Here is a 26,638-nt window from a genome sequence, read left to right as displayed (position 1 = left end):
AATGTGGAAGACTTTGGAACTGGGTAACAGGCAGAGGTTGGAACAGTTTGGAGAGCTCAGAAGAAGATGACAGAAAAATGTGAGAAAGTCTAGAAGTCCCTACAGATTTGTTGAATGGCTTTGACAAAAATGCAGATAATGATACCGACAATGAAATCCAGGCTGAGGTGGTGTCATATGGAGATGAGAAACTTGTTGGGAAATGGAGCAAAGGTGACTCTTGTTACGTTTTAGCAAAAAGACTGGAGGCACTTTGTCCCTGCCCTAGAGAACTGTGGAACTTTGAACTTAAGAGAGATGATTTAGGGTATCTGGTGGAAGACATTTCTAAGCAGCAAAGCATTCAAGAGGTGAGTTAGGTGCTGTTAAAGGCATTCAGTTTCAAAAGGGAAACAGAGCATAAAAGTTTGGAAAATTTGCAGCCTGACAATATGACAGAAAAGAAAATCCCATTTTCTGAGGCAAAAGTCAAGACAGCTGCAGAAATTTGCAAGGAGCCAACTGTTAATCACCAAAACAATGGGGGAAAATGTCTCCAGGGCATGTCAGAAGCCTTTGCAGCAGCTCCTTCTATCACAGTTCCAGAGGCCTAGAAGGGTCCCTGTGCTGTGTGCAGCCTAAGGACTTGGTGCCCTGTGTCCCAGCCACTCCAGCCATGGCTGAAAGAGGCCAACATAGAGTTCAGGTCGTGGCTTCCAAGGATGCAAGCCTCAAGCCTTGGCAGCTTCCATGTGGTATTGAGCCTGTGAGTACACAGAAGTCAAGAATTGAGGTTTGGTAACCTCCACCTCGATTTCAGATGTATGAAAATGCCTGTATGTCCAGGCAGAAGTTTGCTGCAGCGGCAGGGTCCTCATGGAGAACCTCTGCTAGGGCAGTGCAGAAGGGAAATGTGGGGTCAGAGCCTTCGCACAGAGTCCCTACTGGGGCACTGCCTAGTGGAGCTGTGAGAAGAGGGCCGCCATCCTCCAGAACTCAGAATGGGAGATTCACTGAGAGCCTGCACCATGTGCCTGGAAAAGCCGCAGACACTCAACACCAGTCCCTGAAGGCAGCTGGGAGGTAGGAGCTGCCCAAGACCGTGGGAACCTACCTCTTGCATCAGTGTCACCTGGATGTGAGACACGGCGTCAAAGGAGATCATTTTGGGGCTTTAAGATGTGACTGCTCCACTGCATTTTAGACCTGCATGGGGCCTGTAGCCCCTTTGTTTTGGCCAGTTTCTCCCATTTGGAATGGCTGTATTTACCCAATGCTTGTATCCCCATTGTATCTAAGAAGTAACTAACTTGCCTTTGATTTTACAGGCTCATAGGTGAAAGGGACTTGACTTATCTGGGATGAGACTTTGGACTGTGGACCTCTGAGTTAATGCTGAAATGAGTTAAGACTTTGGGGGACTGTTGGGAAGGCATAATTGGTTTTGAAATGTGAAGATATGAGATTTGGGAGGGGCCAGAGGTGGAGTGATATAGTTTGGTTCTGTGTCTCCACCAAATCACATCTTGCAGCTCCCATAATTCCCATGTGTTGTGGGAGGGACCCAGTGGAAGATGACTGAATTTTGGGGGTGGGTCTTTCCCATGCTCTTCTCGTGATAGTGAATGGGTATCATGAGATCTGATGGTTTTAAAAATGGGAGCTTCCTTGTACAAGCTCTTTTTGCCTGCTGCCATCCACGTAAGACATGACTTGCTCCTCTTTGCCTTTCACCATGATTGTGAGGTCTCCCCATCCATGTGGAACTGTTAAGTCCAATAAACCTCTTTCTTTTGTAAATTGCCCAGTCTCGGGTATGTCTTTATCAGCAGCACAGAAACGGACTAACACAACCACTTACTATTAGAAGCTCTTCTGTACGTTGCTCTAAAATCTTTTTCACTTTTATGTTATAACACTGATAATTCTGCCACCACAATAAACAGAACAAGATTAATTCAATTCCTCAAAATCTTAGAGCATTATATTTTCCCAAATTATCTTTCAATGGTCTGTACAATCCTATGTCCTTCAACCACTCCTTGTACAACATGATTTGGGGTCTTCATCATCACCCTCGCTATAAATTCAGGGCTCTAGTGCATCAGTCTCTCTCAAAACACTGAACCTAAAAATAAACTCACTTTCATAGCTAGGAACTGGACAGAACAGAATAGGATAATCACCTTACACCTTTCTGGATACAATTACATAATTGATTCCCATTGAATATACCATCAACTAAAAGCCTAACATGTTTGCATTCGTTTGGTTAATAAAAGCCTAACACAACACAGCCAAAGTGAAAAATTCTTCCTTTTCAGAGAATGAATTCTTTTTCAGCCTACTGTATCTCAGTAAGGTACAGTAAAAATCAGCAGCTACTGCACACTGGCTATAAATATGCATACACTAAAATGTACCTACAAAGAATTTACCTACACTGTAATGCTAAAAGGCAGGTCATCTCAGAGTGTAATCCGTTTCCTCCACTTATACTCAGAGTTAGTTCCCATATCTATGATCCTGCTTCATTCACCTCCTCTCTATGTTCATTACCCTAGTTCTAACCCTATTACCAACCTCAATTATTGCTTCCAAACCTTTCACCCACATATTCACTGGACATCTTGTTATGGATCACAGCTTGTGACATTAGTAATTTACCTTCAGTAGTTCACCACTGGCCACTGAATAAAGCCCAACACAGTTATACTGACGTTTAATCATCGGTTTCTTCTCTCTGAACAAATACCATAATTGCAATAGGGCACAATTCCCAGTAGTAAAGACTATGCCATCAATATGCTATACACGTTAAACACATAAACTACACACATATAATGTGTATATATATGCATCCTTCCATACATGTATATGGAATATACATTTCATTCCTCCCATAATGAACATATATGCTCATTACTCTCTAGAGCAACTGAACTTTTCTGTTTCCCTCCAGGAAATAAAATAAGCTAATCATGAAATGAAAGACAGTCCCTAGAATTTGCCATACCAGGTCAAGAGAGAGCATCAGGGCCTGGCGCGGTGGCTCACGCCTGTAATCCCAGCACTTCGGGAGGCCAAGGCGGGTGGATAACGCGGTCAGGAGATCGAGACCATCCTGGCTAACACGGTGAAAACCTATCTTTACTAAAAATACAAAAAATTAGCCAGGCGTGGTGGTGGGCGCCTGTAGTCCCAGCTACTGGGGAGGCTGAGGCAGGAGAATGGCAAGAACCCAGGAGGCGGCGCTCGCAGTGAGCAAGATCTTGCCACTGCACTCCAGCCTGGGTGATGGAGCGAGACTCTGTCTCAAAAAAAAAAGAGAGAGCATCAGGTTAGGACCCTCATCCCAAATAAGTGTAATAAAATCAACAATATAAGTCCCAAGTCTTATTTGTTCTGTTTTATATCCTGTAACAAGGTACAAAGTACCCTTTGTATTTGATTTCTAAATGCCAAGCACCTTTCTGAACAAAATTAAAATGCCATGATGGGTCTCCATAATTCCTCTATACTCAATGCAGAGTCCCATTTGAGAAGTGAGGACAAAAGTATGAATAACAATAGTATCTTAGATCCATAAGCAGCTCATCCCTAACAGACAAAGTGTTTTTGGGAAAATAGACATATCTCTGGTCTTCATTTTCCTAATTAATAAAATGACAGTGTTGGACTAGATAACTGCTAAGATTTCCTATAACATTAATACTCTGTGATTCTTTGACTTTCAACACTATTAATCTTTAGGAGAAAAAAATCATATATGTCTCCAGCAGTTCTATTAACATGAGGCAGTTTTAATGAAACCTGAAAACAGTTAACTCAGGTAAGCCAGAAAAAAAACCTGTCAACAAGGCACAGCAGAGACTGTATGTCGTTTACTAAGGAATAAAAATGACCATAATGAATGCATGAATATACAAATAATTAACTCTTTCAAGAAGCATCATTTGAGTTGGCATGACTTCAGCTAAAAAGTGCTGGTATCAAGTGCTTTCGCAGTTCTCCAAAGGAAGAATCTTCTGTTATCAGTAAATTAACATTGCAATAGACCCTTGAATAATCAGCATCTATTCTTTGGCATGCATATCCCATGGCTAAGGCTAGTAATACTACTATTAAAACCACTCACTCAACACAAATTTCTTTCAAGAGGGCAGTATTCAAATCATGAGCTTATTCTAACCGATGTTTATTCCAAGCAGTGATTCCTAGCCTAAATTATAGAAAGGTGGGCAAATGATTGAAGTAAATTTTCTGTAGAAGAAACTATTATAAAAACTGGTTTTACAGAGAATAACGCATATTCCAAATATACTTAATTAGGATGTGAGTTTATTGTTACTGGACTATAAAGTTAGATTATAAGCAAGGGTTAAATTGTATTGAGCCTGTTATCTATCACCCACAACAGTGTGGGCAATGCCAGGCACATAAAGAGGATAGGTTTGAAATGACTGACTACTGGGTCTGGGCTGAACGGCCAAGAGTTGGCTGGAAGAACAAGCGCCAAAGAGCACAGATTTATGAAGAAATACAAGAGAATGAAAAGGCATACATGTAGTCCAAACCAAGGTGGAAACCCCAGAGTTCTAAATACCAGAAAGATCCAACAGACCCTGGAACTGTAGTCTAAGGTGATGAATGGGTTTGTGGGGGGGGGGGGAAGATGAGGGTTACAAGGAGCTATGAAGGAGTCTCACGTGACCCAACAATATAGATTCTGAAGGCGTTGATGGCAGAAGAAACAAAATACACAGGGAAAGAAAATCTCAGTGTTAAATCCAGAAGTATGCCCGGAAGCCAAGACAGAAAATGAGCTGCAGAGAGAACGCAGTAGCCCGCCAGCCAGCCAGTACAGAAGTGAGGCTGGTTCAGCGGACATGCGCGGCCTCGCTCTTCGGACTCGTCACCCGCCCCTCCCCCTCGCGCCGCCGTCACCCAGGAAACCGGCCGCAATCGCCGGCGGACATGAAGCTGGTCTCATGGCAGCCTCCAAGAAGGCAGTTTGGGGGCCATTGGTGGGGGCTGTGGACCAGGGCACCAGTTCGACACGCTTTTTGGTTTTCAATTCAAAAACAGCTGAACTACTTAGTCATCATCAAGTGGAAATAAAACAAGAGTTCCCAAGAGAAGGATGGGTGGAACAGGACCCTAAGGAAATTCTACATTCTGTCTATGAGTGTATAGAGAAAACATGTGAGAAACTTGGACAGCTCAATATTGATATTTCCAACATAAAAGCTATCGGTGTCAGCAACCAGAGGGAAACCACTGTAGTCTGGGACAAGATAACTGGAGAGCCTCTCTACAATGCTGTGGTGTGGCTTGATCTAAGAACCCAGTCTACCGTCGAGAGTCTTAGTAAAAGAATTCCAGGAAATAATAACTTTGTCAAGTCCAAGACAGGCCTTCCACTTAGCACTTACTTCAGTGCAGTGAAACTTCATTGGCTCCTTGACAATGTGAGAAAAGTTCAAAAGGCTGTTGAAGACAAACGAGCTCTTTTTGGGACTATTGATTCATGGCTTATTTGGAGCTTGACAGGAGGCGTCAGTGGAGGTGTCCACTGTACAGATGTCACAAATGCAAGTAGGACTATGCTTTTCAACATTCATTCTTTGGAATGGGATAAACAACTCTGCGATTTTTTTGGAATTCCAATGGAAATTCTTCCAAATGTCCGGAGTTCTTCTGAGATCTATGGCCTAATGAAAGCTGGGGCCTTGGAAGGTGTGCCGATATCTGGGTGTTTAGGGGACCAGTCTGCTGCATTGGTGGGACAAATGTGCTTCCAGATTGGAGAAGCCAAAAATACGTATGGAACAGGATGTTTCTTACTATGCAATACAGGCCACAAGTGTGTATTTTCTGATCATGGCCTTCTCACCACAGTGGCTTACAAACTTGGCAGAGACAAACCGGTATATTATGCTTTGGAAGGTTCTGTAGCTATAGCTGGTGCTGTTGTTCGCTGGCTAAGAGACAATCTTGGAATTATAAAGACCTCAGAAGAAATTGAAAAACTTGCTAAAGAAGTAGGTACTTCTTATGGATGCTACTTCGTCCCAGCATTTTCGGGGTTATATGCACCTTATTGGGAGCCCAGCGCAAGAGGGATAATCTGTGGACTCACTCAGTTCACCAACAAATGCCATATTGCTTTTGCTGCATTAGAAGCTGTTTGTTTCCAAACTCGAGAGATTTTGGATGCCATGAATCGAGACTGTGGAATTCCACTCAGTCATTTGCAGGTAGATGGAGGAATGACCAGCAACAAAATTCTTATGCAGCTACAAGCAGACATTCTGTGTATTCCAGTAGTGAAGCCCTCGATGCCCGAAACCACTGCACTGGGTGCTGCCATGGCGGCAGGGGCTGCAGAAGGAGTCAACGTATGGAGTCTTGAACCCGAAGATTTGTCTGCCGTCACAATGGAGCGGTTTGAACCTCAGATTAATGCTGAGGAAAGTGAAATTCGTTATTCTACATGGAAGAAAGCTGTGATGAAGTCAATGGGTTGGGTTACAACTCAATCTCCAGAAAGTGGTGACCCTAGTATCTTCTGTAGTCTGCCCTTGGGCTTCTTTATAGTGAGTAGCATGATAATGTTAATTGGAGCAAGGTACATCTCAGGTGTTCCGTAAAACCTACCAACTCATGGATTCCCAAGATGCGAGCTTTTCACATAATGAAAGAACCCAGCAATTCTGTCTCTTAATGTGATGACACTATTCATAGACTTTGATTTTATTTATTAGCTACTTGCTGCATGACCCTCCAAGTAGACCTGTGGCTTAAAATAAAGAAAATGCAGCAAAAAGAATGCTATAGAAACATTTGGTGTTTTTGTTGTTGTTGTTGTTGTTGTTGTTGTTGTTTAACATCCACAGTTAAGGTTGGGCCAGCTACCTTTGGGGCTGACCCCCTCCACTGCCATAACATCCTGCTCCTCTAAGATGTAGGATGAATTCGGATCCTCACCATTGGAATCTTCCATCAAACAGACTCAAACACTGTTGGATCAGGATTTGAGTCTCTGCATGACATATACTTGATTAAAAGGTTATTAGTAACCTGTTAAAAATGAGCAGCTCTTTGCTTTTAACAGACACCCCAAAAGTCTTCTTTTCATAGTCTTCTTTTTCATAGAAGATGGCAATACCTTCACTGAATGTTTGAATAGAAACCTCTACTAAATTATTAAAATTGACATTTAGTGTTCTCACAGCTTGGATATTTTTCTGAAAATTATTTGCCAAAACTGAAATCCTTCAGACATTTTCCATGGTCCCACTAATTATAATGACTTTCTGTCTGGATCTTAAAGGAAAGGATACTTTCTTTTTTCTTCCATCTTTCCTTTATATATTTTTTACTTTGTATGTATAACATACATGCCTATATATTTTATACACTGAGGGTAGCCCATTTATAAATTAAGAGCACATTATATTCAGAAGGTTCTAACAAGGCTGGTCTTAAGTGAACCACTATATATATAAATATGTTGGAAAACAACTGTATACATTTTTGGGCAACAGTTATGCATATTTACCAGGATAATTTTTTTCTTAAAGAGCCAACATTTAAAATTTGTTTTATGTCCATAAAAGAAAATATACTTTATTGTGACTTCAACTATATTTCTTATCCCTTACATTTTTATTTAATTGTCTTAGCTTTAAAAAAGAAGAAAATGTGGACTACTACGGTAAATATTGTTTTCAAACACAAGCAATAATTCAAATAGTTATTTTTCTTTTGAATTAATTTTAGACATATTTTGGATCCTATTGAGGGGATAAGAGGATGTCAAAAGAGTTAAATACCTAAGTAGAAAAAAATATAGAAATAAAGCCAAGAATCTCTTTCAGTTCAAATGTTATTAATTGTTAATAAGAAATTGCTATCTGGGATGAAAGAATTATCTCTGCTTAGTATCTCATTATAACTGAAAAAAGGTTTATCATTACAAATGCCTTCCAATGAAACCAAGAATTTCTCAACATATTTAATGTCACATATTATAAGTTACCTAATCTAGCTTCTTAACGTCAATTTTTAAAAATATCTTAAAATTAATTTGTTTTGTAGTGAACAGTGAAAAAAAAAAAAAAAAAAGTGAGGCTGATGGCAGTGAGAGAGCAATGGTCTGGAAGTGATACCCTTCCACCTAGGTTCCCAGTGAGCTGTGGGTAGCGATCCCTTCAAGAAGTCTGCCCACGACATACAGGTTTGGGGGAAACACAAAGTTTCATTTACGACAAAGACAGAGGAGACACACATGAAAACAGTTGCGCATATAAAAAAGTTTGATCATTTTATAGGCCTAGTGGAAAGGACAGAAGCAGGACAGTGAGGGGTGCCTGAACAGGCCTGGGTAAAGTAGTTACTACTGCCTAGGGCCTGGGATATAAACTAATAACAGGGTTAAGAGCCAAAGAATGGAAAATAAAATGAAAGCACATCAGTAACTGGAGGACTTCTTTGTTGTTGTTGTTGAGAGAGTCTTTCTGTCACCCAGGCTAGAGTGCAGTGGTGCGACCTCAGCTCACTGCAACCTCTGCCTCCTGAGTTAAAGTGATTCTTGTGCCTCAGCCTCCTGAATAGCTGGGTCTACAGACACATGCCACCATGCCTGGCTCCTTTTTTTTTTTTTTTTTTTTTTTTTTTTTTGTATTTTTAGTAGAGACCAGGTTTCACCATGTTGGCCGGGCTGGTCTCGAACTCTGGGCCTCAAGCAATCTGACCATCTCAGCCTCCCAAAGTGCTGGGATTGCAGGTGTGGGCCACCATGCCTGGCTCTGAAGGAATTCTCCATAGGCAGTCCTGTTATTGAGGAATGCTGAGTGCTTACCAAGCCCAGAATTTCAGCTACAGGTCTAGCTTGAAAATGACAGTCAGGCTGGGTGTGGTAGCTCACGCCTGTAATCTCGACTCTGGGAGGCCAAGGCAGGAGGACTGCTTAAGGCCAGGAGTTCAAGAACAGCCTGGGCAATACAGCAAGAGCCCATCTCTATTTTAAAAAGGAAAATGATACCACAAACTTCCCCAAAGATCAGTTAGAACTAGTATTAAGTAGTTTCTCATATTTTCAGTATGGGAAGTGGTGAGGTATAGGAATGACTAAAAATCTGAAACAATTTTTTTTCCCCTTAAATGTGCTTGGCTATCAATAAGAAACACTGAATAAAATTCATATTTCAGATTACAATTAAAATCCAATTTCCAAAGGGTCTTTTGCTAGAACTATTAAAATGCATCTAAACGGATGAGTTCAATTTTTACCTCCTGTACATTTTTTTGGCCTGCCCAAAATGCTAAAAATAAAGGTGCTAATGATTTGAGAAATGGTTAAAATATAGATACCACCCAAAAAACATGAGAAGAGTCCACAAACCAGCACTCTCTGAATAAGTCAGTACATTTGGGGTTAACTGAGAAAAATGTCATTTTTAGACATGATGCAAAAAATAATTTCATACAGCTTTTTAAGCTAAAATAAAATAAAATAAATCTTTCAGGAGTATAACAAAGGCTGACCATAGTCCAGAACACCATGCCTCAGCCCACAGGCCATTTAACCTGGGTGGTCTGGTCACACTGAGCTGTCACTCCACACCTTGGAGAAGCAGCGTGGTCAGTGTGACAGGCTGTCACTGCCAGAGCCACACTGCTGAAGCCACGAGAGCGTCTGAGGGTGAGGAGCGCGGATTCCACGTCCTCCCCTACTCTCAGTCTCTAACCTACCCATCTGGTTGCTCACATTTTTACTTTCCCTAAAGATACTGATGTTATTAAAAATAAGCATGAGTTCATGGAAGAGATCTCCATGGAACACTGTAATTTTTTCATTATACCTGCACAATTTAATTTAATTATAATGAATTCTAAAAAGCTTGTTTCCAATGGGCAAGAGAAAGAAATGAAGCAGTTCTTATGTCCAGAATCTCTGGTGAGTTTTCAAAGGATAGAGAGTGCTCTTCTTATGTGCAGTCACACCATGGACCACACAATACCCTGAGGTCCTGCAGGCTTTCTCTCCTTATCCATCCTTTTCTCCCTCAGCTTGTTTTCCTCCCTTCTGCTTTACATACATATATGTATGTATGTATTGAGTCATCTATTGCTATTTATTTCTTCCCTTCCTTCTTTTCTTTCCTACCTAGAAAAGCCTGTCACAAGTCCTACTGCCTATGATAGAGAAAAGAAAAAGAAAAAGAATATTAACTTTACTGTCACTGTGTCCCATCACCCTCTTGGAGTTCTTCACCTGCTATGTGATTTGACTTGAAAGTAATTTGAGGGTTTGGGTAAATTTTCTGGACAAATAGAGTGCTTTAAAGACAAATCAAAAATCACCTAAACAACAATTATTTGTTTATGGTAGAAAAGGAGCTATAGACATCTTATTGCATGGACTCCTTATCTCCCCACCTCCTATTTGCTTAAAATGTCAACAACAATCAGGTAGTTTCACTATGAAGAACAATTGTGTATTCGTCTGTTTTCACACTGCTGATAAAGACATATGCAAGACTAGGCAATTTACAAAAGAAAGAGGTTTAATGGACTTACACTTCCACGTGGCTGGGGAGGCCTTACAATGATGGTGGAAGGCAAGGAGGAGCAAGTCATGTCTTACCGGGATGGCAGCAGGCAAACAGAGAGAGCTTATACAGGGAAACTCCCATTTTTAAAACCACCAGATTTTGTGAGACTTACTCTCACAAGAACAGCAAAGGAAAGACCTACCCCCATGATTCAACTACTTCCCACTGGGTCCTTCCCACCACACATGGGAATTCAAGATGAGATCGGGGTGGGGGGAGGGGGGACACAGCCAAGCCATATCAAACTGTTTTATAGTATTATTCTGGATTATTTTGGAAAGTTTGTTGCAACTAGTTATCAATACACCAAAGATATGGAAAGTTTCATTATACAAGCACGGTCTTTGTAATGGCATTTGTTTAAAATACAAGGATGAAACACATAGTTAAAGCATGGTGATTGCTTCAAGATAATACAAGAGGATGTAAAAAATTCCTCAAGCTGTAGACATGATTTGTGCACTTTTCTATATGTACATTAGACTTCAGTAAAATGTTTGCATATAAAAAAAGGGAAGGGGAGTAATGAGGGTTATAATTAAAACAAAATTATCCCTAAGTTGACAACTGTTGAAGTTGGATGATGAGTACTATTCTATTCTTGTACATGCTTGCAATTTTTCATAATGAAAGATGTTTTAAAATGTTACCTAAAACCTAAGAAACTCAAGCAAATACAAGATTCAGAAGCATGGTATGTTAAAGCTAGATTCAGATGCAAAATATAGTGCATTAAAAATGAAAAATCAATGCTTCTTTATAATTTTACTACTGATGGCCGGGCGCGGTGGCTCAAGCCTGTAATCCCAGCACTTTGGGAGGCCGAGGCGGGCGGATCACAAGGTCAGGAGATCGAGACCACAGTGAAACCCCGTCTCTACTAAAAATACAAAAAATTAGCCGGGCGCGGTGGCGGGCGCCTGTAGTCCCAGCTACTCAGGAGGCTGAGGCAGGAGAATGGCGGGAACCTGGGAGGCGGAGCTTGCAGTGAGCCGAGATCGCGCCACTGCACTCCAGCCTGGGCAACAGCGTGAGACTCCGTCTCAAAAAAAAAAAAAAAAAAAAAAAAAAAAAAAAAAAATTTTACTACTGAAAGTGAATAATTTTTCATGAAAAATTACAAAGGAGGACTCTACAAACTAAGAAACAGACGTGTTCTAATTTTGGTGGAAAATTGTTTATATTTTGTAATATACTAGAATAAATTTAAGATTTTAAATAAGAGAAAGATTTTTAAAAATCTAATGATCTCCTAAAAACACAGTGAATGAGTTGCTTCTAATACGGGCAAAATTAAGAGTTCTAGTATATCATATGAATTATGTTTGGATATCCTGTACATTAATCCTACTTTATTCATTCTCTCCCCAGGCACTGACCCTCCTCTCCTCATTAGCAGTCAGTAACATTTATCAAGCACTACAGAGACAACTGGCAGCCCAGGAAAGATAAAATGTTAAACAGTGATTGTTTCATGCAGCAAAAAATATCTAAAAATATGAAAGTTTTCTTGGTTTTCCTAATAGAAGTCACCTATAACAGGTGCATTAAGTCTAGCAGTTAATGGAATCTGAATTTAGAAGTAATATTTCCTACTTAGTTGAACAGAATTGGTTGCATTGGAACACACCAATAAATTCATATTTGTCTTTGATTTTTCATGAAATGCTTCATCCTATTCAAAAGGGCTGCATGAATATTGTCAAACACTACAGGCATTCCCCAACTTACAGAAGGGTTGTGTTCTAAAAGCTCATCTGTAAATCGGCTTCCTCGAACTCAGATCACATTTTTTCACTGAAATAATTTTCTAAAGGGCAGTTAGGCCATCAGGCCACCCAATAGAAATCAACAAAGTCTAAATTTATTGGACCTACTGTACTTTAGTGAAGCACTGTGTTTTTGTTTTTTCAACTAACCACTTTGAACCGTTATTTATTTGGTAAATGAAATAGGGATTCTAGGACTACTACTGTCCAATGCTCTGTGCAGGCAGAGGCACACATATATATACGCACGTGTATTCTCCCTTACCCAGATCTATGTACCAAAAGCTTTCTTACTCATCAGAGTAAGCACACTGAAGCAGAGTTTAGACAAAGGGCTCTTGCATTTGAAGGCTGGGGGAAGTTACAGTTTCTAGAGCCTATTAAAGGAGCAGTGAACACAGAAGCTTCCATAGGAACTATTCCTATTGAGTCTCACAGATGCAAAGAAGAGTCTTGCAGGCAGTTGGTGGACTGTAACTTCTACCCGAATTATCTTCCAGAAATATGGTTTAAAAACAAATTAGCAACTTCCATAAGTCCTAGACAGAGCAATCAAGCAAAAGAAAGAAATAAAGGGCATCCGAATTAGAAAAGAGAAAATCAAACTATCTCTGTTTGCTAATGATATGATCTTATACCTAGAAAGCCCTAAAGACTCCTCCAAAAGGCACCTAGCTTTGATAAATGAATTCAGTAAAGCCTCAGGTTACAAAATCATTGTACATAAATCAGTAGCACTGCTACACACCAACATGACCAAGCTGAGAATCAAATCAAGAACTCAATCCCTTTTACAATAGCTACAAAATAAAATAAAATACTTAGGAATATGTTTAACTAAGGAGGTGAAGAACTCTACAAGGAGAACTACAAAACACTGCTTAAAGAAATCATAGATGACACAAACAAATGGAAATACATCCCATGTTCACAGATTAGAAGAATCAGTAACATGAAAATGACCATACTGTCCAAAGAAATCTACAGTCAATGCAATTCCTATCAAAACACCATCACTCTTCACAGAATTAGAAAAAAAAATCCTAAAATGCATACAGAATTTTTTTAAAAAGGCCCAAATAGCCAATGTAATCCTAAGCAAAAAGAACAAATCTAGAGGCATCACATTACCTGACTTCAAATTATATTAATATATGGGTATCATAACCAAAACAGCATGGTACTAGCATAAAGTAGATATATGGATCAATGGAACAGAATAGAGAACCCAGAAATAAAGTAAATATTTACAAACAACCAATCTTCAACAAAGCATACAAAAACATAAACTGGGGAGAACAAATGGCAGCAGACAGTTTCTGCAGACTTAAACGTTCCTGTTTGACATCTCTGAAGACAGCAGTGGTTCTCTCAGCATGGCGTTTGAGCTCCGAGAATGGACAGACTGCCTCCTCAAGCGGGTCCCTGACCCCATGTAGCCTGACTGGGAGATACCTCCCAGTAGGGGCTGACAGACACCTCAAACAAAGGGCTGCCCCTCTGGGACGAAGCTTCCAGAGAAAGGATGAGGCAGCAATATCTGCTATTCTGCAGCCTCTGCTGGTGATACTCAGGCAAACAGGGTCTGAAGTGGACCTCCAGCAAACTCAAACAGACCTGCAGCTGAGGGTCCTGAATGTTAGAAGGAAAACTAACAAACAGGAAGGAATGCCATCAACATCAACAAAAAGGACATCCACACCAAAACCCTCTCTGCAGGTCACCAACATCAAAGACAAAAGGTAGTTAAAACCACAAAGATGGGGAGAAACCAGAGAGGAAAAGCTGAAAATTCCAAAAACCAGAGCATCTCTTCTCCTTTAAAGGAATGCAGCTCCTCACCAGCAAGGGAACAAAACTGGACAGAGAATAAGTTTGCCAAATTGACAGAAGTAGGCTTCAGAAGGTCGGTAATAAGAAACTTCTCTGAGCTAAAGGAGCATGTTCTAACCCATCACAAGAAAGCTAAAAACCTTGAAAAAAGGTTAGACGAATGGCTAACTAGAATAAACAGTATAGAGAAGACCTTAAATGACCTGATGGAGCTGAAAACCACAGCAAGAGAACTTCGTGACGCATGCACAAGCTTCAACAGCCGATTCGATCAAGTGGAAGAAAGGATATCAGTGATTGAAGATCAAATTAATGAAATAAAATGAGAAGACAAGATTAGAGAAAAAAGAGTGAAAAGAAATAAACAAAGCCTCCAAGAAATAAGGGACTATGTGAAAAGACCAAATATACGTTTGATTGGTGTACTGGAAAGTGATGGGGAGAATGGAACCAAGTTAGAAAACACTCTTCAGGATATTATCCAGGAGAACTTCCCTAATCTAGCAAGGCAGGCCAACATTCAAATTCAGGAAATACAGAGAAACACCACAGATACATTCCTTGAGAAGAGCAACCCCAAGACATATAATTGTCAGATTCACCAAGGCTGAAATGAAGGAAAAAATGTTAAGGGCAGCCAGAGAGAAAGGTCGGGTTACCCACAAAGGGAAGCCCATCAGACTAACAGCAGATCTCTCGGCAGAAACCCTACAAGCCAGAAGAGAGTGGGGCCAATATTTGACATTCTTAAAGAAAAGATTTTCAACCCAGAATTTTATATCCAGCCAAACTAAGCTTCATAAGTGAAGGAGAAATAAAATCCTTTACAGACAAGCAAATGCCAAGAGATTTTGTCACCACCAGGCCTGCCTTACAAGAGCTCCTGAAGGAAGCACTACATATGGAAAGAAACAACTGGTACCAGGCACTGCAAAAACATGCCAAATTGTAAGGACCATTGATGCTATGAAGAAACTGCAACAATTAACAGGCAAAATAACCAGCTAACATCATAATGACAGGATCAAATTCAAACATAACAATATTAATCTTAAATGTAAATGGGCTAAATGCCCTAGTTAAGAGACACGGGCTGGTAAACTGGATAAAGAGTCAAGACTCATCGGTGTGCTGTACTGACAAGACCCATCTCACATGCAAAGACACATGCAGGCTCAAAATAAAGGAATGGAGGAAGATCTACCAAGCAACTGGAAAACAAACAAACAAAAAAGCAGGGGTTGCAATCCTAGTCTCTGATAAAACAGACTTTAAACCAACAAAGATCAAAAGAGACAAAGAAGGTCATTATATAATAGTAAAGGGATCAATTCAACAAGAAAAGCTAACTATCCTAAATGTATATGCACCCAATACAGGAGCAACCAGATTCATAAAGCAAGTCCTTAGAGACCTACAAACAGACTTAGACTCCCACACAATAATAATGGGAGACTTTAACACCCCACTGTCAATATTAGACAGATCAACGAGACAGAAGATTAATGACAAGGATATCCAGGACTTGAATTCAGCTCTGGACCAAGCAGACCTAATAGACATCTGCAGAACTCTCCACCCCAAATCAACAGGATATACATTCTTCTCAGCACCACATCGTACTTATTCTAAAATTGACCACAAATTGGAAGTAAAGCACTCCTCAGCAAATGTAGAACAGAAATCACAACAAACTCTCTCTCAGACCACAGTGAAATCAAATTAGAACTCAGGACTAAGAAACTCACTCAAAACCACACAACTACATGGAAACTAAACAACCTGCTCCTGAATGACTACTGGGTACATAACAAAATGAAGGCAGAAATAAAGATATTCTTTGAAATCATTGAGAACAAAGACAGAACGTACCAGAATCTCTGGGACACATTTAAAGCAGTGTGTAGAGGGAAATTTATAGCACTAAATGCCCACAAGAGAAAGTAGAAAAGATCTAAAATCGACACGCTAACATCACAATTAAAAGAACTAGAGAAGTAAGAGCAAACAAATTCGAAAGCTAGCAGAAGGCAAGAAATAACTAAGATCAGAGCAGAACTGAAGGAGATAGAGACACAAAAAACCCTTCAAAAAAAAATCAATGAATCCAGGAGCTGGTTTTTTGAAAAGATCAACAAAATTGATAGACTGCTAGCAAGACTAATAAAGAAGAAAAGAGAGAAGAATCAAATAGACGCAATAAAAAATGATAAAGAGGATATCACCACCAATCCCACAGCAATACAAACTACCATGAGAGAATACTATAAATGCCTCTATGCAAATAAACTAGAAAATCTAGAAGAAAAGGATATATTACTGGACACATACACCCTCCCAAGACTAAACCAAGAATAAGTTGAATCTCTGAATAGACCAATAACAGGTTCTGAAATTGAGGCGATAATAGCCTACCAACCAAAAATGTCCAGGACCAGATGGATTCGTAGCCAAATTCTAACAGAGGTACAAAGAGGAGATAGTACCATTCCTTCTGAAACTATTCCAATCAATATAAAAAGAGGGAATCCTCCCTAACTCATTTTATGAGGCCAGCATCATATTGATACCAAAGCCTGGCAGAGACACAACAAAAAAAGAGAATTTTAGGCCAATATCCCTGACGAACATCCATGGAAAAATCCTCAATAAAATACTGACAAACCAAATCCAGCAGCACATCAAAAAGCTTATCTACCACGATCAAGTGGGCTTCATCCCTGGGATGCAAGGCTGGTTCAATATATGCAAACATATAAACGTAATCCATCACATAAACAGAACCAACGACAAAAACCACATGACTATCCCAATACATGCAGAAAAGGACTTCAACAAAATTCAATAGCCTTCATGCTAAAAACTCTGAATAAACTAGGTATTGATGGACCATATCTCAAAATACTAAGAGCTATTTATGACAAACCCACAGCCAATATCATACTGAATGGGCAAAAACTGGAAGCACTCCCTTTGAAAACCAGCACAGGACAAGGATGCCCTCTCTCACCACTCCTATTCAACATAGTGTTGGAAGTTCTGGCTACGGCAATCAGGCAAGAGAAAGAAATAAAGGGTATTCGATTAGGAAGAGAGGAAGTCAAATTGTCTGTTTCCAGATAACATGATTATATATTTAGAAACCCCATTGTCTCAGCCCAAAATATCCTTAAGCTGATAAGCAACTTCAGCAAAATCTCAGGATACAAAATCAATGTGTGAAAATCACAAGCATTCCTATACACCAATAATAGACAAACAGAGAGCAAATCAGAATGATCTCCCATTCACAATTACTACAAACAGAATAAAATACCTAGGAATCCAACTTACAAGGGATATGAAGGACCTCTTCAAGGAGAACTACAAACCACTGCTCACAAAATAAAAGAGGACACAAACAAATGGAAGAACATTCCATGCTCATGATTAGGAAGGTCAATATTGTGAAAATGGCCATACTGCCCAAGATAATTTATAGATTTAATGCTATCCCCATCAGGCTACCACTGACTTTCTTCACAGAATTGGAAAACACTACTTTAAATTTCATATGGAAACAAAAAAAGAGCCCACATAGCCAAGACAATCCTAAGCAAAAAGAACAAAGCTGGAGGCATCACACTACCTAACTTCAAACTATACTACAAGGCTACAGTAACTAAAACAGCATGGGACTGGTACCAAAACAGAGATATAGACCAATGGAACAGAACAGAGGCCTCAGAAATAACAACACACCTCTACCACCATCTGATCTTTGACAAACACAAGCAATGGGGAAAGGATTCTCTATTTAATAAATGGTGCTGAGAAAACTGGCTAGCCATATGTGGAAAGCTGAAACTGGATCCCTTCCTTACACTCCATAAAAAAATTAACTCAAGATGAACTAAAGACTTAAATGTAAGACCTAATACCATAAAAACCCTAGAAGTAAACCTAGGCTATACCATTCAGAACATAGGCATGGGCAAAGACGTCATGACTAAAACCAAAAGCAATGGCAACAAAAGCCAAAATTAACAAATTGGATCTAATTAAACTAAAGAGCTTGTGCACAGCAAAAGAAACTATCATCAGAGCGAACAGGCAACCTACAGGACGAGAGAAAATTTTTGCAATCTACCCATCTGATAAAGGGCTAATACCCAGAATCTACAAAGAACTTAAACAAATTTACAAGAAAAAAACAACTCTATCAAAAAGTGGACAAAGGATATAAACAGACACTTCTCAAAAGAAGACATTTATGCAGCCAACAGACATATAAAAAATGCTCATCATCACTGGTCATCAGAGAAATGCAAATCAAAAACCACAATGAGATAGCATCTCAGGCCAGTTAGAATGGCGATCATTAAAAAGTCAGGAAATAACAGATGCTGGAGAGGATGTAGAGAAATAGGAATGCTTTTACACTGTTCGTGGGAGTGTAAATTAGTTTAACCATTGCGGAAGACAGTGTGGCGATTCCTCAAGGATCTAAAACTAGAAATAACATTCGACCCAGCCATCCCATTACTGGGTATATACCCAAAGGATTATAAATCATGCTACTATAAAGACACATGCACACATATGTTTATTGCGGCACTATTCACAATAGCAAAAACTTGGAACCTCCCAATGTCCATCAATGATAGAATGGATTAAGAAAATGTGGCACATATACACCATGGAATACTAGGCAGCTATTAAAAAAAGATGAGTTCATGTCCTTTGCAGGGACATAGATGAAGCTGTAAACCATCATTCTCAGCAAACTATCACAAGGACAGAAAACCAAACACCACATGTTCTCACTCATAGGTGGGAGTTGAACAATGAGAACACACAGACACAGAATGGGAAATGTCACACAACAGGGCCTGTCGGGGCAATGGGAGGCTGGGGGAGGGATAGCATTAGGAGAAATATCTAATGTAAATGACCAGTGGATGGGTGCAGCAAACCAACATGGCACATGTACACCTATGTAACAAACCGGCACGTTGTACACATGTACCATAGAACCTAAAGTATTAAAAACAGATAAATAAACTGGGGAAAGCACATCCTATTCAAGAAATGGTGTTAGGAAAATTGGATAGCCACATGTAGAAGAATAAAACTGTATTCCTATCTCTCACCACATATAAAAATTAACCCAAGATGGATTAAAGACTTAAATCTGAGACCTGACACCATGAAAATTCTAGAAGAAAACTTAGGAAAAACTTCTGGGCACTGGCCAAAAAAATTTATGACAAAGACCCCAAATGCAAATGTGACAAACACAAAAATAAATAACTGGGACCTAATTAAAAAAAAAAAAAAAACTTCCACAAGACCAAAGAAATAATCACCAGAGTAAACATACAACCTATAGAATGGGAGGAAATATTTGCAAACTATACCTCTGACAAAGGACTAATATCCAGAATCTAAAAGGAACTCAAACAAGTCAGCAAGAAAAAAACAAATAATCCCATCAAAAAGTGGACAAATGACATGAACAGATATTTCTTAAAAGAAGATACACAAATGGTCAACAAACATGGAAAAAAAAGCTTAACATCACTAATCATCAGGAAAATGCAAATTAAAACCTCAGCCAGATACCACCTTGCCCCAACCAGAATAGCTATTATTAAAAGTGAAAAAACAATAGATGTTGGTGTGGATGTGGTGAAACGGGAATGCTTATACGCTGCTGGTAGGAATGTAAATTCGTATAACCTCTATGGAAAACAGTTTGGAGATTCCTCAAAGAATTAAAATCCAATCCAGTAATTTCACTACTGAGTATCTACCTAAAGGAAAAGAAATCATTATATCAAAAAGACACCTGGATGTGTATGTTTATCACAGTACAATTCACAATTACGAAGATATGGAATCAACCTAAGTGCCCATCAGCCAATGAGTGGATAAAGAAAATGTTATATATATATATACACACAGACATATATACACATATACACACACACAGAAATATGACATGACTTTCCAGAGACCACTGTGGAATCATACCAAAAATCAAGCCAGTTCCTCCCAAATTCAGCTGAGGTCTACTCCACTTGCCTGCATAGGTGTTGGCCTTGTTCAGAAGGTCGGTACATGCATGCATATCAGCAAAAGCCCGGATTCCTAAGCAGTTGACAGGGTGAAGCTGGGATTCCAAAAATTCACAACAAGTCTTCTTCACATCCTGTAACTGTAAGAGACCAGCTGCTGGGAGAAGTACCTGCAACACACACATTAATATTCTTAGGCACTTGGCTGGAAAAACACTGTCTCTCTGACCACTTCTACACAGGACACAAGAGGTTCAGCCATAGTTTATTATCTGCATTCATACCCCTATATTCCATAGAAAACAAACGTAACAATTATTTTCAAAAACAATGATGACTCTTCACAGTCCCCATAATTTCCATGGAATCTTTCAAAGGTCTCTTCTCCTTGGTCAGAAGAATATGAGATATCAGATCTTATTAGATTCATGGTTTGTTTTATAAGCATAAACAAAAATGTTTCTTTGACTTCTAAAAACACAAATTCTTGGCTGGGCATGGTGACTCACACCTGTAATTCCAGCACTTTGGGAGGCCAAGACAGAAGGATCGCGTGAGTTCAGAAGTTTGAGACCAGGCTGGGCAACATAGCAAGACCTCATCTCTACAAAAAATACAAAAATTAGCCTGGTGTGGTGGCACGTACCTGTAGTGCCAGCTACTCAGGAGGCTGAGGTGGGAGGATCACTGGAGCCTGAGAGGTTGAGGCTGCAGTAATCTGTGATTACCCCACAGCACTCCATCCTGGGTGACAGAGTGAGACTCCATCACAAAAAAAAAAAAAAAAAAAAAAAAAAACCACACACACACACAAAAACAACAACAACAAAACAAACCTGTAAATTATTAGGATGCTAGGGGGTGCTGTGATTCAATGAAAATGGTTTTGTTCTCCTAGTTCAAGCAGTCATGCGTTTCAGTGATTTGTGGGGAAGGAGTGGCCCCAGAGTAATCCATATCACAACAAAGCCTCATTTTGCTGAAGGCCTGTTTTTCCACTGTGTGAGTATCATAACAACTGCTTTCCTTACGGGGTAGAACAATTTAAAATTCAACAACAGCCTCTACCTATAAGCAGACAGTTTCTCTAGAATGTAATATATGTGCTAACAAGGAAAATGTAATAGGTGATTATCTAATAACTTTTTAATTTGCGTTTTATTTGAATAACCCCAAGTAATTTTATATTAATTACAGGTTATTCTGTGGGATTGAACCACTATCTTCACTATAAATACTATATCCAACACTACAAATGCTTTTCAAATAAGTCAATAACAGAAAAATATTTTTCCTTGTAAGTGAATTATTACAGTGCTATATAAAGGACCATATTTGAAAGTCAAATTAAGGAGAAAAACTTCAAAAAAAAGTTATTGAATATCTGGTGATCCTTCATAAAAGCCAAAGAAACCCCACAAACAAACCTCCAACTATTCGAACAATGGTAAATTTTAGAAAAGACCACATTAGCGTTAAAAAAAACCCTAAGTTCCTTCAGAAACTGACTTTCATATATGTTACACTGTAGCCCAAAGACAGAAAAATAATAATGGTTTATGACTATATGACTTTCCTAAATCTATGGAATAAGTCCTAAACATAGAAAAGAAAGACATCATTCACATCTCTCTGTAACAAACTTCTGACTTTCTTAAAGGAAGCACAGAAGCTTTAACCCGTCAACCTAAAGGCTCAAGAAAAAATAGAAACAGTATCTAGACATAAGGCCTTTTCCTTCTGAGTTTAAGAAAAATAGGTCAGGCGTGGTGGCTCACAGCTGTAATCCCAGCACTTTAGGAGGCCGAGGCAGGTGAATCACTTGAGGTCAAGAGTTTGAGACCACCTGGCCAACATGGTGAAACCCCATCTCTACTAAAAATACAAAAATTAGCCGGGTGTGGTAGCACACACCTGTAGTCTCAGCTACTCAGGAGGCTGAGGAAGGACAATCACTTGAACCCTGGAGGCAAAGGTTGCAGTAGCCGAGATCACACTACTGCACTCCAGCCTGGGTGACAGAGCAAGATTCCGTCTCAAAAAATAAAAATAAAAATAGAAAATAAAGTATAAATAATGTTACAGCAAAACTTTTTGCATGATATGTATAGTAGGTTTCATTATGAGAATATCCACAGAAGGCTTTAATTTGTTGATAATTTTCAAATTGCAGGTTTTTCCATGCCAGTGTAATTGCGCTCTAAAGCAATATAAAGTGCGTTCCAAGATGCTTAACCATTTAATTCAGCAAATTAAATTTCTACATATAGTTTAGAAAGTGGTCTTCAGTGTAATATTCAATCTCTGTGAAATCTGCACAAACAGTATGATCGCCCCTCTAATTAGCATTTTCCTAGAGAAAACAGTGTAATATTTAAATTGTTTGGTCACACAGAATGATGAGGAAAAAGTGGTTGGGCAGAAAATAGGCTCACTTACACATTGTTGGTGGGAGCACACATTGGTCCAACCTCCATGAAGAATAATTTGTTTATTTCAAATTCAAAATTACCAATGCACATGTCCTCTGACCCAGCAATTTAACCTATAGATATGCTAACATATGCACAAAATCTCACGTGTAAGACATTCATTACAGCATTATTGTGGATAACAGAAGTTAGAAAAAAGCCCAAATGTCCATCATAAGGAGATTGATTAAACAATTGGAATCATCTATTCAATTGCAGTCATTCAAACAAAAGAGGAAATAAATGAGATAATTTCTAAAATATATTCCTGAGTGAAAAAAAAATAGTCGTTGGTATATTATACTAACATATACACCCACACTTATATATATGTATATATTTATAGCAGGCTTTTAAATTTTTATTTGGCTTTATTGATTTGAACTTAATCATTACCAAGTTCAGATCTACCTTATTAGGAGATTGAAATTCATAAAACTGTAGATTCTCCTATCTGGAAGGGGCATAACAAGTCATCTAGGTAGAAATATAAAAGTTATTTCAACAGTGGTCCGCGTGGCTAGATTATATTCACATATAATTTTTATTGTGAAAAGTGTTACATGCTTGACAAATATATATTACACATAAAATAAAGGTAAGTCAAATGTACAAAAAGTTTGTTCATATTTTTCTTTTGTCAGAAAATCTTTTGAAATTGCCTTGGTTTTATGATGTAGTTTTACTAGAACTAAACTTCAATAGCTCATAATTATGTAATTAATTATATACAGCTTCAAAAGCAATTACTAATTGACCCAGCTTGCTAACATGACGCCTCGTGACCATCAGTCACTCATAATGAAAACAGGAAAACAGCTGGGGCCACATCAACTCCTAGCTTATTTTGTGTGTCAAATAGCCACTTAAAACAAAATTTAAAATGCTCTGACTTCAGATGAACCACATCCCATGATCAAAACCACTCAAACAGCTGGCACCCTGCAAGCTGAATGTCTTCAGATCAAATCAAATCAAACCTCCTAATTTGTGTGATGAAGAAACCACACCCTAGAGGGGTTAAACGGCTTGACCAAGTCATACAGCGAGTCATGGAAAGCTAGGGATATAATTAAATTGGTCAACTCTTTGGTCTACTGTTCTAATACCTTCGACCCCAAATTTAGGTGCAGAATGGAAGTATTTGTATAATTTCTAAATCTCCAACACTGTCCTTTCCATGAATAATAACAAAGGCAACAACCACTTCAACAATACATTATGGCAGTTGCTTCCATTTACTGAGTAATTACTACATCAGGCACTGTGCTAAGTACTTGTCAGACAATAATATCTCATTATCTCCATCGTACACAAGTGAATACAGAGGGTAGAAGTTGGGTAACTTCGGGAGGCGGAGCTTGCAATGAGCTGAGATCCGGCCACTGCACTACAGCCTGGGCGACAGAGCGAGACTCCGTCTCAAAAAAAAAAAAAGAAGTTGGGTAACTTGCTAAAGGTCATACACCTGGTATGGGACAGGCCAAGCCTGCTATGACAGCAGTACTAACCAAATGTGTATAATGATTTTAGATGACGTACAGATAAACGTCTTGCATCAATAGTCAAGAATATAGGTTCAGGGAGGGCTTGGTGGCTCACACCTGTAATCCCAGCACTTTGGGAGGCTAAGGTGGGCAGATCATTTGAGGTCAGGAGTAGGAGTTCACGACCAGCCTGGCAAACATAGTGAAATCCCATCTCTACTAAAAATACAAAAATTAGCTGGGCATGGTGGTGCACACCTGTAATCCCAGCTACTTGGGAGGCTGAGGAAGGACAATCATTTGAACCCGAGAGGCGGAGGTTGCAGTGAGCCAAGATCACGCCACTGCACTCCAGCCTGGGTAACACAGTGAGACTCTTCTCAAACAAACAAACAAACAAAAAGAATATAGGTTCATAGTTAGAAATATATTTCTTAAAGTTATTTTCCATTTATTTCAATAATACAATAATATAAACATTCCTTCTCAAGTAAACTTATTTAAGCAAAAATTGACTCACTGTAGAGAAAAACATTAAAAATGTAATAGCATCAGCACTTGTAGAATATAGCAAAATCTTGAAGCTGGCACACAAATGATTACAAGTGATCAGAATTTGGAAAACCCTGATTTAGGAGATCAGATTTAATATTCTAATCTTTCGATATCCAATATAATTCTGATCTGTGGTTTTACATATCACTGAAAAAGAAGAATGTGCTTTAATCTGGAGGTATCATAATCCCATGGCTTATTTTCTACTGAAGTGGATAAATTGTACTAGTGGTAACAAATGTGAGAAACACCTAGCAATGTTCTTACTTTGCTATTTAGGTCACAAAAATATCTTGGGCATTGTAACTAAAAGGTCAAATGAATAAATTTATGTCTTTGAAACTTGTTTTCTGAGCTCTCTAAAGCAAAGGAATAGGTGAACAGTGCTGCTTCTTCTACGAAGTAGAATTACGTTGATACAATAAACCCCCAGTCACCATGTAATGGAAATTTCCATCTATTTGTGCTGCACTAGTGTTAACCCTGAGATTGATTTAAAATAACCCTAAGGCACGCTATGATCCTGAAGTATATTCCAAAACATCAAAGATGAAGCAATTACAATTTGCTATATATTTTGAATATTAATGATATTTTCTAAGAATCGAAGAATGATTAAATTCCATATAGCATATATACTGAGGGAAGGCCACAATCCAAAAGCCAAAATCTCTCTTGGGTATATGTGCCTCTAGGAAAAATGTAAAGCACACAGTGACTGTAAAGAGGCCCTCGCCCCTGCTTCCTACATCCTTCTCCTTTAGTTCTATTCCATCGACCCAACCCCGAATCTCTTCACTCTGAGGTTATCTGTGTGCCATCTAAAATCATGAGAACCTTGTGTTCTCAGCATGGGCTCGGTCCCTTTCAAGTCACTACTAACAGCACTGCTTCATTTCATTTGCTTCCCAGCACCTACTGCTGTCAGCACTGATGTTATGTATTTGTTCCCATGTTTACTATCTTCCTGCAGAGGAATGTAAGCTCTGTGGCAGTAGGATTGCATCTGTTTCGCCCCCTGCCGCATCCTCAGGTCTTAGAATGTGTACCTCATAAATGAATCAACCTGAACATAATTTTATGACTCCCATGTGTATTTGTATTTTAAGAGATACAATTCTGCATGCCCTTTGAGACAAAATTACAAACTCTGTTTCCAGGAATGTATGTGTACCAGACACTTCTTGTATCCTACTACAAAGTCCCTCAGCCTTACTTCTTGCTCAAGCCACCACTGCAGCAACGAGGCCCTAGCAGGCTTTGACCACCTTTCTGAAGATGTAACGAAACAGGGCCTCACCCCAGCCCCCACCCATACTTCTCTCTGGCGTCCTATCCTAGGACTTCAGTGATGCACTGGGCTCATACCCACACAATCTGGAAGTATGTGGGAAATAATGCTGTGGGACCACCCTTGACCAGTGAAGAATGGATCAAAGGAAGAGAAATACTTCCCCCTGGTATTCTCTTAGAAGACAGTTCTGAGACACATTTCATAAGGCTTTCAAAGGTCCTGTCACATGTAGCTATGGCCAGTTCTGTACTGCACCTATGAACTGGTTTTCCCTCCTTTCCAGCTCAAGTGCTCCATTCACTTACTGTGGCTCCTTGGGATCACTTCCCAAATAAATGAACTGCACAGAAGCCTTGCTTGCAGAAGAACCCCAAGCTGTTATATCACACAATGGAACAAACTGTGAATGTGAATCTACTTAGCTATAGAACTATTAATTATAGTGCTGTTTAAAATATAAAAAATTGAAAAGAACTTAAATGTCCAATAACAAGAGAAAAATGAAGTCAATTCTATAATATCAGTGAAACTGAATATTTTGCAGCTCTTAAAAGAGATACAGTAGACAA

At 39.2% G+C, this 26,638-nt stretch overlaps 2 protein-coding genes across 5 annotated transcripts in view; one reads left to right on the top strand and one right to left on the bottom strand.

The window, feature by feature from the left end:
- KLHL2 (kelch like family member 2) overlaps window positions 1-26,638 on the bottom strand; it is a 112,734-nt gene that overhangs the window by 36,968 nt on the left and 49,128 nt on the right. For all 4 annotated transcript variants that reach the window (XR_010587064.1, XR_012435200.1, XM_005556238.4 and 1 more), the window contains one exon: window positions 20,270-20,432. Coding sequence is in view for 2 of the 4 variants with exons in the window: in XM_005556238.4 (XP_005556295.1) it covers window positions 20,270-20,432 (163 nt within the window). In the remaining 2 variants the exon portion in view is untranslated. The remainder of the gene's footprint in view (window positions 1-20,269; window positions 20,433-26,638) is intronic.
- GK3 (glycerol kinase 3) lies at window positions 4,650-7,626 on the top strand. The gene has a single exon (XM_005556237.5). It carries the CDS (start codon window positions 4,869-4,871, stop codon window positions 6,630-6,632), a length of 1,764 nt encoding a protein of 587 aa, XP_005556294.1. The 5' UTR covers window positions 4,650-4,868; the 3' UTR covers window positions 6,633-7,626.

The sequence above is a fragment of the Macaca fascicularis genome, chromosome 5 (genome assembly GCF_037993035.2).
Source record: "Macaca fascicularis isolate 582-1 chromosome 5, T2T-MFA8v1.1".
Classification (NCBI taxonomy): domain Eukaryota; kingdom Metazoa; phylum Chordata; class Mammalia; order Primates; family Cercopithecidae; genus Macaca; species Macaca fascicularis.
Note: the sequence above shows the minus strand (reverse complement) of the source record. Positions and strands in the feature narration are given on the sequence as shown.

What these genes read in the sequence shown, in the direction of transcription:
- GK3 (XM_005556237.5), top strand. Translation starts at nt 4,869, where the DNA reads ATGCGCGGCCTCGCTCTTCGGACTCGTCACCCGCCCCTCCCCCTCGCG.